The sequence below is a fragment of the Nothoprocta perdicaria genome, unplaced genomic scaffold (genome assembly GCF_003342845.1).
Source record: "Nothoprocta perdicaria isolate Ctin4 unplaced genomic scaffold, notPer1 scaffold_27, whole genome shotgun sequence".
Taxonomy (NCBI): domain Eukaryota; kingdom Metazoa; phylum Chordata; class Aves; order Tinamiformes; family Tinamidae; genus Nothoprocta; species Nothoprocta perdicaria.
The window spans coordinates 148390-161087 of record NW_020455499.1 but is presented as its reverse complement, the minus strand read 5'-3'; the positions used below and the strand labels follow the sequence as shown (position 1 = coordinate 161087).

The 12698-nt window shown below is 41.4% G+C and overlaps 1 protein-coding gene across 1 annotated transcript in view; it reads left to right on the top strand.

The window, feature by feature from the left end:
* Positions 1-12698, top strand: part of ACVR2A (activin A receptor type 2A) — a 50654-nt gene that overhangs the window by 24071 nt on the left and 13885 nt on the right. The window contains exons 2-4 of the mRNA XM_026040875.1: positions 3005-3212; positions 4754-4863; positions 6243-6397. Coding sequence (XP_025896660.1) covers positions 3005-3212; positions 4754-4863; positions 6243-6397 — 473 coding nt within the window. The remainder of the gene's footprint in view (positions 1-3004; positions 3213-4753; positions 4864-6242; positions 6398-12698) is intronic.

Below are 12698 nucleotides of genomic sequence, written 5' to 3'. Positions count from 1 at the left end.
AGTGTAATCTGGTTAGTGCTGGTAGACGTATAGAAATGTGTTTGGAGTTTTTTCATTCTCAGATCCCATCTGATTGAGGGGTGTCAGTTATGCGTTAGGAAGGCCCATCAAAGCAATCTACAGACATGGGCTGGTCTCAGAAGACTTGGATCTCAGCACCATCAAATCATCTCCATAGCTTTTTGGCAGTTTTCAAGATTTCAGCTTACAGGTTTTGATAGGTTTCATAAGCCAACAAACAAACACATCTCTGTGACTGGATTCCCTTGTGCTCTTGACACAGCATCACCAACCAAGTATGCCCTAAAGGAGATGGGAGCAGAACACGCATGACATGGTAAAGACCGTAATTGCCCGTCTGAATTATTAATAAAACCCTAATGTGCTGAAACTGTTCCTTCATTACAGACCAGCAAGGCTGTGTTGCTCAGTTTCAGAATTACAAAATATAACTTAGATGACAAAACTTCCAGAAGTTTGAATTTCTCTTCCCCTTATGGTGATAATATAGTGGTATCTCTGATAGAGAACTTGTACTTCATATGCTATTTGTTAATCCCTTTCTTAGTTGGGATTTTCTTAGTATAGTCCTTCTTATTATATATGTGTGGTTATTGTTTACCTTAAAAATTAACTGTAATTTTTTTCAGACGCTTTTATAGAACTTCTGCTTGAAAAAATGGCAGACAGTCCTTCAAATTCCTCCTGAAGTGAGGTTACCCGGAGTGCTCATGTGAAATCTAATAAATTTGTTTTCTCTACTGCTGACAGTTATGGGGTAATCTGTATTAAGAGCGGTTCAGAAGTTCAGTAGCAAATGTTGGTTCCCTGGTCTTGCTGCAGCTGTTTAGGATGAGCATGAATTTCTAGTGATGCATTAGCAAACTCATTGCAACAGTGTGCACAGAGCATGTGAAATGCTCTCTGTGCTCCTGCTGAAACTGAATTCTATCAAATACTAGAATATTTTTGCATTCGATAATATATTTTTCTTTTCCAATCATTCAGACCTTAGGCTCAGCCCATGGGATCACCTTGTTCACGGCTTCTTTCTGCAGTAGCAGTTGGTTCTTAGAGGTTCAGTAGCAGATTTCCTGAGGACCCAAGAGTTTTCATGAGAAAACATTTGTCAGCACTCAGAATATTTACAGGAGCTTCATTACAGACATAGTCCTAAATCGGGACCTAAATAGATTTTTTTTTTTTTTTTTTTTTTTTTGGCCATATATGCCGACTACTGTATTTCGCCAAGTTTTATGCTCATTCTTATGGAGTGGGTGGTTACCAGCAGATGTTTTCTCTGGGCATGGGGCTATCCTTTTGTGTGATTTTCTCATTTCTTCCCTTACTTTCACCTTGTTCCAGATTGTCCCGCTTGAAAGATAAGGCCAAGGTCACCTCTAGGATGTCCATGCATGAGTTTTGTCTGGCAACTGACACAAAAGTCCACTCAGCCCCTCGGAGGGTATTGCAGTTGGGTGCTCCGTTTGGTTCTGAGGTCACTACACCACCAATTTGGTTGTTGACTGTTGCATACGTTGAACTGATTCAGAGCCTTAATGTATAAGAAAGGCTGATTATAGAGAAGGTGCTTATGAGAAAAAAATATTTGGGCAAAGTTGGCTTTAACGTAACTGCAGAATTTTGTCAAATTCAGCTTGTCTGTGGCTAGACTTGGCAGCAGCAGAAGAGGAATGGCACGTGTGAGAGAAATCCAGGACTTCTGCTTTATTGCACTGACAGAACCAAATTGTTCAATCTGTTGCCTCATCTGTTTCTTGCCATAGCTGGGAGATCTAAAGGTCAGGCCTTCTCAACACAAAGCAATAATAGTTAACATGCTGCATCTCACAGTGTTACCAGCTGGCTTGTGCCTTTCTCCTGTAGAACATCTAGGCTTTTGCCCAAGAAGCGTAAGCAACATCCTCTGCCTATTTTGGGATGCATCAATGTCGAAAGTTTCCGAAGGTGGTAGTATGGAAATGCCTGACGTTGCACTCACCTGTGAGGTCCAGTGCTCGCTCAGTGCAGTAATGTGTATTCTGAAATAATTCTTGAAGCCCCAAGATGCATCTTCTTGGTCCCTCTATAGCAGATTCCACAGTGGTGTTTCCTTTGAGGCAGTGCTACATGATGGGTGCCCTTCCAGTCCTCCCATCCCACCTCCTGCTGCTGCTCTGCCGCGTTGCTGCAGAGGAGCAAATGGAGCTGGGGTTGTGACTGCTCTGTGTGTGATGTCCCTGTGTGGGACTGTGAAAGGAGAGGAATGGGGACATGCCTGCAGCGCCAGAGCTGCTGTGTCACACTGCTGATGTCTTGAGCGATACGAATAAATATGGATGATACTGACCTACAGGTGCTGCTCTTGAAACTCTAAAATCTGCGCTGCAACGTGACGTGTTATGTAACCGCCTCTCTCGGGTAGATCAGATAGGTGTGAAAGCCAAGTAAACATGTTTTGTCATCCTCCTGCCCCTTCCTTAATTTTGAAATGAGTCCTGTGACTCTTTAGGTTGTTATAATCACCCTCCCTCACTCTTTTATTTTTTTTTAATGTGTTTTTTAATATGTGTTAAATGATGTTTTTTAATATGTGTTAAATGCTGGCGCTCAGATGAAGATTAATGACATCCTCTTGGCAGCCTTCAACAAGATAAAAACAGGAGTAAAAAGCCAATTATTCCTCCCTTCTGCCCTAGTTGCCTCAGTGCTCTTGGGTGCATGGGGAGGTTTCTTGCACTGCATCCCCTAGAAGCATCTTTCAAACTCTAACCTGCCAGGATCCCAGAGCTCCTCGTGCACAGGCTTGGGGCCTCTAAACCCTTCGGTTCTGCCGGGGGAAGCGGTAGCTTGTGACCGTGGTTGATGCCGTGGCGTGTGTTGGGCAGGTGACATGGGAAGCAGAGACAGGGCACAATACAAGTATTGTGTCATTTTGACTGTCCAGTCGTGTCTTGGACCTTGGCAAGCTGTTTAATTGTGATTTATTTTTAATCCCTGCAAGGTGCCATACTTGGCAGATCAGAAACACAAGAGTGCATCTACTACAACGCTAATTGGGAGAAGGATAAAACAAACCGCAGTGGCATTGAACCTTGCTATGGTGATAAAGATAAAAGGCGACACTGTTTTGCTACGTGGAAGAATATTTCTGGATCCATTGAAATTGTGAAACAAGGTTGCTGGCTAGATGACATCAACTGTTATGACAGGTAAGCAAGTTTTCTGCAAATCTTCAAGTTATTAGTAATCTAAAACTCCTTTTTTTTGCTGTTCCTTTTTTTGATACAATGGCCCCTCTGCAGCAGTGGCTGAAGAAAATGCAGATAGATTATTTCTTAACAACCTACACACACTTTTTTCCCTTGCTTTTCTTGACTGAGAGACCTAAATCCTAAGTAGTTAGTCGTCCTTACAGAACAGCATGAGCTACTTTCCTATATATCTAATAATACTTAATTTTTATGTTTTTTTTTAATCTTTTATATATAAAGAATCGCCTGTTTAATTATTTTCGTGTCTAGGCTATTAATAATATTTTTTCAGGGCTTGTTATTGTCAAGCAATACAAATACAGTATTGAAACAAAACTGCAAAATTAGAATTCAGTGTTTCTAAATCTTTAGGAAACAGGGCGCTCTGGCTCTGTTCTTTATGTGACCATGGAAGTGTTGTGCCTGTTTATTAAAAGCTCAGCTCAGTGGCAGCTCTAAGAGATGTCGAATATTTTAAAATCCCAGTCCTTTCTGTGGAACAGATGGTCTAGCAAGTACCCATGAGCAGAAACAGCAGGGCTTGAGTTTTGCTAGATCCTGACTGAATAAAGGTCGTGACTCTTTCAAGAAATAGCGTGATAGTTCTTTGAAGTATTAGACTAACCTGTGTTAGACAAATTAGTTATTGTTTGCAAAGGGAGAGAATTAAGAAAATAAATACATAGCGGGTCTTTTTTTAAGATGCAATTCTGAAATGCAGCTAAAAATAGTAATGTAAGACTTTCCTTTTTTATTTCTTAAATACTGAATGAAAACAGTCATCTCTGTAAAAGGAAGAGTTTCCCCACACAGATCTCTGTTCCCTGTTTATGGATAGCTTAGAGCTAAATTGAACAATCCTTCTGATATGTGTGCTTCTCAGAAGTAGTAAGGTATCTCCAAGTTCACTTGCACGGCACAGCTGAAATTCTGCTGCATTGGAGGCAAAAGATGATCAAGAAACCTTAATTCTTGCTACTGGTATCTAGTAAATCAGCTGCCATGATGGGCAATTTTTCTTTTTCCTCCCCGCTCCTTCCTTGGCCGTAACTTTGGTGAAGAAGTGAGAATGTTTATCATTTCTTTAAAAAAGTTCTCTTTCCTACTCCTCTCCAACCCTTGTGACAGACTCCTGTGAGGCTGTGCCTGAGCACTAGCTGTTGGATCATTTATGTGTCGCATTTATAAAGCAAGGCGGTGGTGTCTTCCTCATGACTCTTGTGAGCTATTGACATACATCTTTCTAGTGACTTTTTTGGATGTTGCTTTGGAAATAATAAAATGTACTGATTCCGTTTCAACATTAATGACATTTCATTGCAGTATGAAACGATGAATAAAATTTAATTACTTTATTTCTTGATATTTAACTTTTATATGAATAGTAAGATTTCTTGGCAGATTACTGAAGTTCCATTTCTATTTTAAATAGGAATGTATGTTTGTTTTCCTGAGCAAAATAGTTTAAGATTAATAAGACTTATTCCTCTCTTTTATAGGAATGATTGCATAGAGAAGAAGGACAGCCCTGAAGTGTTTTTCTGTTGTTGTGAAGGCAACATGTGCAACGAACGTTTCTTCTATTTTCCAGAGATGGAGGTCACCCAACGTAAGTCACTCTAATGTGTTCAGGAAGAAACTTCTTAGCAGAGGTCAGAAGCACTTCATTTTGTGCATAGTCACATCAGACACTTCGGGGTTCTGGTCAGCCTTCCCTACCAGGAAGTTTCTGATTCCCAAGTGGTGAAGAGCTGTGTGCTTTCGTAGACAGAGCCTGAGAATTGTCTCTTCACTTCTGCAGCTTGAAAGGACTTTATACTAGAAGAAAATAGTTTAAATTGGTAGAAAGGAAAAAAAATTAGAAGAAAGATACTTTTCTAAATGTAAGAAAGAATGATAATCTGAAATTATTTGCTATTTTAAGGTACACGGCTTATTGTCACATCTTACCTTGATTGTATGAATGAGCTTATAAAAGGCCTTAAATCAATGTGGTATAAGCTGTACCTTCCATGTGTGTATGTACAAGCCTATGAATGCTTTTCCTCTAGAAATAGTGCTATTTTTTTACAAACTAATTGAACCCTGTAATTTCTCTGCAAATTGACAGAGTAACCTTTAAAAAAGGGAAAAGGTTTCTTACTAGGTAACAAAGATAATCGGTCACATTAAGCAAATAAATATTTTAAAAACAATAACTGAAAGATTATTAGATTATTCCTGCTTACCTTCTTCCAGTGCGAAATCTAATCTTAGTTGGAAAACAAATTAATTTTAATAACTGAACTGAAAACAGAAATTGCCTTGAGTGCCAAACAGTCAGAGGAAGTTGTTTATGAGAGTAATTCCATTTTATGTGAGATTAAAATAGCCTTCACTGACCCCAAGTGACGTTCTTGGCCGGTTTGTCACTGTTACTGCTAACACAACAGTTGCCATTGTTGTCATTTGCCTTATACTCTTTTTGTCCCAAAGATCTGTGGCTCCCCCCTGCCAGCTACCCCAGGAGCAGGGTTGCTCTGAAGTCCTTCCCGAGTCCTGCAGAAGAGTCTTGAACTAATGGCTCTTTCTTTTGAGCAAATCAACAGTGCAGACAAACTTTGGCAGATTATTTCTGGCCTGTTCGACTTACTAATGAAATCATATTCTATATATTTTAAAGATTAAACTTCTATATTCTTTTTTCGTTAATTAAGCGAGGGCAGTCTTGAGAAACTTTTTTTTTAATATAAACACACTGTAGGCACGTACATAGAACTTAAAGCACAAACAAAACAGGATGTGCTGATCCATAAATCTGGAGGTCTAAGTTATTTTTGTACTTTTTAAAATGTTGCCTTTAAAATCTGTTTCAGATTTTCAGAGTGCATTTTAATTAAATATTTCTTGCCAGTAGTGCTGATTAGAAGAGCTTTGAGAAAAACAGGATCCTAGATGATCTTTAAGATGTTTTGCAAAAAGTAATCTTTTTTTTTCCCTTCCCACCAGCAACTTCCAATCCTGTTACACCTAAGCCACCTCTGTTCAATACCTTGCTCTATTCGTTGGTGCCTATAATGGGAATTGCCGTGATTGTCCTCTTCTCGTTCTGGATGTACAGACATCACAAACTAGCGTATCCACCTGTGCTCGTTCCGACCCAAGTAAGTTGCTGGATTTCTTTATTTAACATTAATTTTTCTTGTGAAAGGTAAAAAACACTGTCTGGAGAGGAAAGGGTAAAAGGAAGTGTGCATCTGTGACATGACCGAGGTTTGTGTTACACACCTTGTTGAAAGGTGTTAGTACTTATTTTTCTGGTTTGGTGGCTACCGACTTTTTATTTAATACCCCCCCCCCATCTGCTTTAATTAATTGGTATTTGATGAACACCTGAGAAGCTTCTTAACATATGTACATGTCTATGTCTTTGAGGGGGGAGAAATAAACAACACAGCTTAAGATGGCAAAGACTTAATATTGCAGGATGGGTGTGGGAAGACTCTGCTCCATGTGGTTAAGGGCTCACTTGTGTGAAAGTTGCCTGCAGCTGGTTTCAGGTACTTATGACTGAGCCTTATGTAATGCTTTACTTAAAAGCAAAATGAAGCAGGGAGGCTGATACCGACCGCACAAGATCACAACGGCAATTAGCAGGGAGCAGAAAATAGTAACGAGTGGAAGCACAGCTATTAAAACATGGAACTGAGATACAGGCACCATTTAAAGGGAGGAGAAGCCAAGTACTCGTTGAAACAAGGGACTGGCCTTAGCCTGCGTGGTGGCCTTACGCTCAATGCTGTCATCTTTTTCTTACTTGTTCAGGCATTTTGTACTTTGCCTTTACATTCCCAATTTTACCAGCGTTTGTTTTATCTGGAGAACATTTTAGGAGCACGATCTCACAATCTGAAATGTCAATTGATGGTGCTGGGACAATGTGCAAATTGTCTGGCCGCGTGGCCCTAGTTCCTGCTTTTGTTGGGCTGTGGAAGATCCTCTGAGCACAGCTACAGCGCTCCTGCTAGAACTGCCTTTCCTTGTGCTCAGTCGTGTCTCAGCATCTGACGGAGATGAGAAGGCAATTCTGAAAGCCTCTGAAAGCAACAAAAGCATCGGGACTGCAAACCCTTCAGAGCCAAAGCAAGAACAACGAACCAAATAGGCCCTGTGTTCACAGGGGTAAAGCTGCTTGCCCAGGGTCACACAACTGATGGGTTTTTGCAGATATTTTGCTTCCTAATTTGGGACAGTGACCTCTGGGCTTGAATACAGTCATTCTGGGGGAAAGTGGCATTTAAAAACGGCTACGTGAGTTTTCTGTGGACTTCACTGATATTTTCAGTGTTGCTGCTTGGCTCCAGGGTGTTCCAGGGAGCATTGCTGCCTGTCATTAAACAAAATTGTTTTCAGTTCCGTATTAATAAGAAAAGCTGGGATGAGGAGAGGGAACAGCAGGAGTAAGTACTTGCCAAATAAAGGACATAATGTAGAGGAAAAAATACGTATTTCCTGGCCCTGCAGAAAAATATTAAACGTACGTCCTCAAACTTTGTGCTGTCTATTAGCATGAACTCTTGCACCCATAAAATTTTTCTGTGTTTTGAGTTTTACATTAACCTAGAAGATTTCTTTATAAGAACAAAGACAGGAGTGCTAGATCTGTCAGTAACTTCAGGATGTAATTTCCCTTCTAAAGTTAAAATGAATACAGGTTAAAGTGCTAGGAAAGCACTGACTGTTGTGTGTCTTTGTGTGTGATGAACAGAGAACTTGAATTTTGGTGCTTTTCTTCCAGTTTATTCTAGGTCTTTTGTTGCCTGGTTTGTGTGTGATACAAGAGTGGATACGTCATAACCTTTTATTAAATAGGATAAAGATCTCTTCTGTTAATGTTCTGATTATATCTGTGCGGATAAATATATGTTGTGTATGGGGTAGCTGTGGTGTAATAACACTTTCTCATCTTGTGGTGAACGAGCATTAAGGTTGGATGTGGAAAGTCGGGAAAAGCTACTCCTGTTTGAAAAACTAAATGAAATTATGAAAATAGAATGTAAAAAATATTCTAATGTATGCAGCAGAACTGTATTTCTCAACTTTAAATTTGATTAGAGCTGATTTGAATAGGAGGCCGAGGAAGCAGGAACACTTTTATAAACACCAAATATTTAAATATTTATATACTGAATAAATTAAATATTGATATAATATTTAATAATAATCAGAGCATTATCTGAAGTTTTCAGGCAAATTAATTTCTTCCCCTAGGCTTGCGAGGCCGGATGGTCAAATGGATTGGTAACTAGAATTAGTAACTAGAAAAGAGTGATTCATGTATTGATTTCTGTATGGAATCAATAATACCAAGAGCCTCTTGCTCTTTTCCCTTAGTCTGCTCCGAGAAGATAAAAGGAGTGTCAGGGTGCAGAATGGCCCTGTACTAATCTTTCCTTCCCTGGAAGTTAAAGGGTGGATGAGTAAAAATAGAAATGAGAAAATATAGGACAGAGATAGATAGATTTTAGAAGAATTAGCAGAAGAAACATACGAGGAAAGTGGAAGTATGCATTTGTACATTGTATAGGAACATAGTATAAGGAAAGAAAGTGCAAGATTGCAAAGAATGAAGTAATTAGCAAGAAGAAATGTTTGAAATTGAAACTTCGAACACTCAAATGAGGTGTTAAGGAGAAACTTTGGAGAAAATGGAAACAGTTTCATTTTCTTTAAAAAACAAAATTGTTTCCCAGTGTGTGCACGTATTAAGGGGCAGCTCCTGCACAGTTGAGGTTCCTGGTTGTGTGGATTATCTTATCTTCATATTCCTTTTGGATAAATAGATACCTATGCAACAACTCATACAATAAGAGCAGTTTTTTATAATGAATTTAAGTTTGCATTTCCTGACTGGTTTCTGCTGGGTGTTTTGGTTGGAGAGAGCTCCCAAGGAGCCACTATTGCAGTAGGTAACTAGGGCTGAGCTCCGTGCCAGTGTCTGCAGCACAAGTGCAAAGGACTTGGCAACTGGTTACTCCATTTGAAGTAGTTTGGACCGTTTTCCTAGGGGTTTAGGGTAACTGAGGTTCCTGTTCAGGCCGTGGGTTCCTTGGCCACGGGAGCCACTGCTCCTGCTGCTGCTCCCTGCAGTTCTGTGTTAGAAATGCCCGTCTCTAGTTCGAGCCGTGAATCCTCTGCCTCACTGTATTGTCTGGTGCCTGGTTAAAACAGACTGTCAAATTCTACAAAATCTGTCACTTCGATAGTTCTTAAATGAGTTATTAGCAATAGTAAGTTTGCAAAATATATATAACATTTTGAAGGGCCTGAATCGCTTACTTATATTTGATCTTACCACGCAACAAAATTATATGCATACAGCTGATCAAATTTACCTGGAAATGGGTTAGTGTGCTAAATACCTTCATCTGTGTGTGTTTGTACAGAAAGAATTGCTCTTGCTCTGTTAATGTGCAGTCCTCAGCACCAAGTACACCGAAAATCAGACTGCAGTCTGTGTGGACAGACGTTTTCACTCACAAAATGAGAGATAGTTCAGATTCCCCACAGCATCTGACTAATATTCCTGGTGGAAACGTGCCTGTGGCCGGCCAGGAGCTCACATGCTCGCTTATGCTCCTTTATTTTTCAGGTGTCTTGAGCCTGGGCCAGGGATGTCAGTTACTGCTAATTACAAGTGCAGCGTTAGCCCTCTCTCATGTGACCGATAGGACCATAACCTATTTTATAGTGTCATAAATGACACACAAACGCGTTTGCTTTCTGCCGGTTCACACAGGTACGGGTGCAGCAGCTCTCCTCGTGTTGCAGCCATACTGTGCAAAGAAAATTAACTGTACTGTGGTTGAGCACCCATGTTATGAATGTCCTACTGGATCATGGAGTTGCTTTTTGGTTTTAAAGTAAGAATCATATGTTGAGAGGGTTGAGAAAAGCTTTGCGGATTTGCATAACATTTTTTTCATAACCTACTTTTTATGCTCTCTTTTGAAACATTTGAAGTGACTTGGGGTCAAAGATGCTTCATGTTCTTATCGTCTCAGAGCACAAGAAGGTCCTGATCCAGGCCAGCAAAGTATTACCTAAAATTGAAGAATAATGATCAGCATCTCCTGCCCTTCTTGGAACTTTGAGAAAGGCAAACTCGGTTGCTAGGAATTACCATTTCTCTTTAATTTCCTTAGAGAGGATTCCACAGTTGAAAAATAGGACTGCATATTATGCTTTTTAGCCTCCTGTATGTCACTTCCATGAACTCTTTACGCAGTATTCCCTGAATTGAGCACAATTCTGGTATAAAGTTAAAAATACATTTAGCACATATGGCTGCACCTCGCTGGTGTGCATCGCGTACGAGATGAACCAAGAATTAATGTCACCTGGGGCCCGTCTTTGGAAGAGACACCGATCTGGTTGTCCCTCTGGCCTGGAAGCCCCTGAGGCGAAGGCAGCTTGGTGACCATCAGGAGCTGTCCTGTCCTGGAGCTTGGTAGGTGGCTTCGTCACAGCCATGTCGGGAGCAGCTTCCCTCTGCGCATCTCCTCCTGAAGACCTGGGCTACAGAGACCTTGTTGGCCTTAGGTCTAGGGTTAGGAGATACTCCAAACATGCAGGAAGGTTGACGTTAGGCAGTGTTAGTTTAAAAAGGAGGACTGAATGATCTTGAGACCTGAACTGCTAGAAGGGTGTGGGACTGTTGTTTAATACTGCATGTGAGCACTTCAGGCCTGGAAAGGGTTTCTCCTACTACCCGATTCAGTCATTAAGTGGAATTAGAGAGGGGAAGGATCTGGTGTGTTCCCCAGTTGTGGTACTGAGGGGTCTGCTGTGATACAAGTGCTTAAAACCAAATGCCTAGATGGGGGCTGTAACAGTGCGCTAGAAAAGGCACTATAGGCAAGGAGTCCTTAAGTGTGCAGCTGGTAGATGGCTGCTAAAAGCATTTGTGGGCCATTACATAAGTAGTTACTATAGATCTTTACCAGAACAAATAATTTATATGGCAAATAATTGGAGCCCAAGTATTTGAAATGATGCATGCTTATTTAATACTACATTTGCATAAAAACAGAGTGTCCATTTCCAGATCTTGATGATTTTGTTTTTAAATTAAAAAGAAAAAGTCCTTGTTTCTTAATTTGTTAGCAGTTCGTTGCCTGTTCCTCATCAGTGTTTAATCCTGCTCCTTTCAGATCATCTTCTATATCGCTAAACATGCGAGTTCTTCCCAAGTAGCTCAAATGATTCTCCCTACCTTGCTTCTCTGAGGAGGTCGAGGGCCTATTGACGAATATGTTGATGGCAAAATTAGGTGCTAGTTAGGAACAAATCAAGGAATCACTGCAAAATGTTAGAATGTGTATTTGCTTTTAGTGTGTACATCTCATTCCCAGAGGGTTCTGCAGCAGGTTTGGAATATGGCTGCGGATAGCCCTGATTTCTGGAGGAGCCCACACTTCCATGGGGTTGCTCTCTGCTGGGATGGATAGGACATCTCTGCATGTGGTTACTGTTCTGTAGGGATTTCAATTTCTTTTATATTTGTAAGAGCTGTGTTGAACTAAACTAAGCAAGCAAATATTTGCATTGCTGTGATAGCCCTGTAGTGCTTAAACTGCTGGTGCCCCCATTTCTAGTGAAAAGTGTGGAATCGAGGTCTGGAGTGTGAAGGGTCAGGGACAGGGGAGAGACAACTGGGAGGCTCTGTGATATCCCCAGTGCCCTGTGAAGACTGCCCTGCACTTCTAAATGTTCAGCAGTTTGGGGGTTGATCCCCATAAAGCAGCAGGGACAACAAGGACTTCTTGGTTTTTCAGAGTCTCATGATTACAGTTTTCCATTAAGGCAAGATCAGAAGGTTGGGATTTCCCTGTTCCTGGGGGATACACACAGTACCAGGAGCTAGGAAAGTGTAGGAGCAGAGAGGCACGAAAGGACTCTCTGGAACGTGGGGTTTTTGTTGTTGTTTTGTTAACAACCACAGGAAAGAGGTTTGTTAATCAGCTCTTCTCATGCTATGCATATGAATAATGACTGGTATTTTTCCAGCATCTGCCGGGCTCCGGTGGCACCAAGGACCCTGCAGGTGGGGCGACCTGCGGCTCCTGTGGCGCTGCAGGGAGCACTTGGTCACTTCCATCCATTGCTCCTTATCCCAGTGGTGCCGGTGGGTGCCAACCAGTCTGTAGCACCGGGAGCAGCAGCGTTGGCTCTCCTGGGTGCAGCCCTGAGAGCATAAAGGGAAGAAAGGGGCTCAGCGTCTAGGAACCAGCCGCCCATAAACTCACCACTGGTTTGCAGTGGTTTCCAGCAGCACCTTGACACGTGCTCCACGCAGTGTCTCGAGTCACCTCTCCAGCAGGGCCGTGCCCGTGCAGGCAGCGATGCAGGGTGCGCAGCAGGGCCGTGCCCGTGCAGGCAGCGATGCAGGGCGCGCAGCAGGGC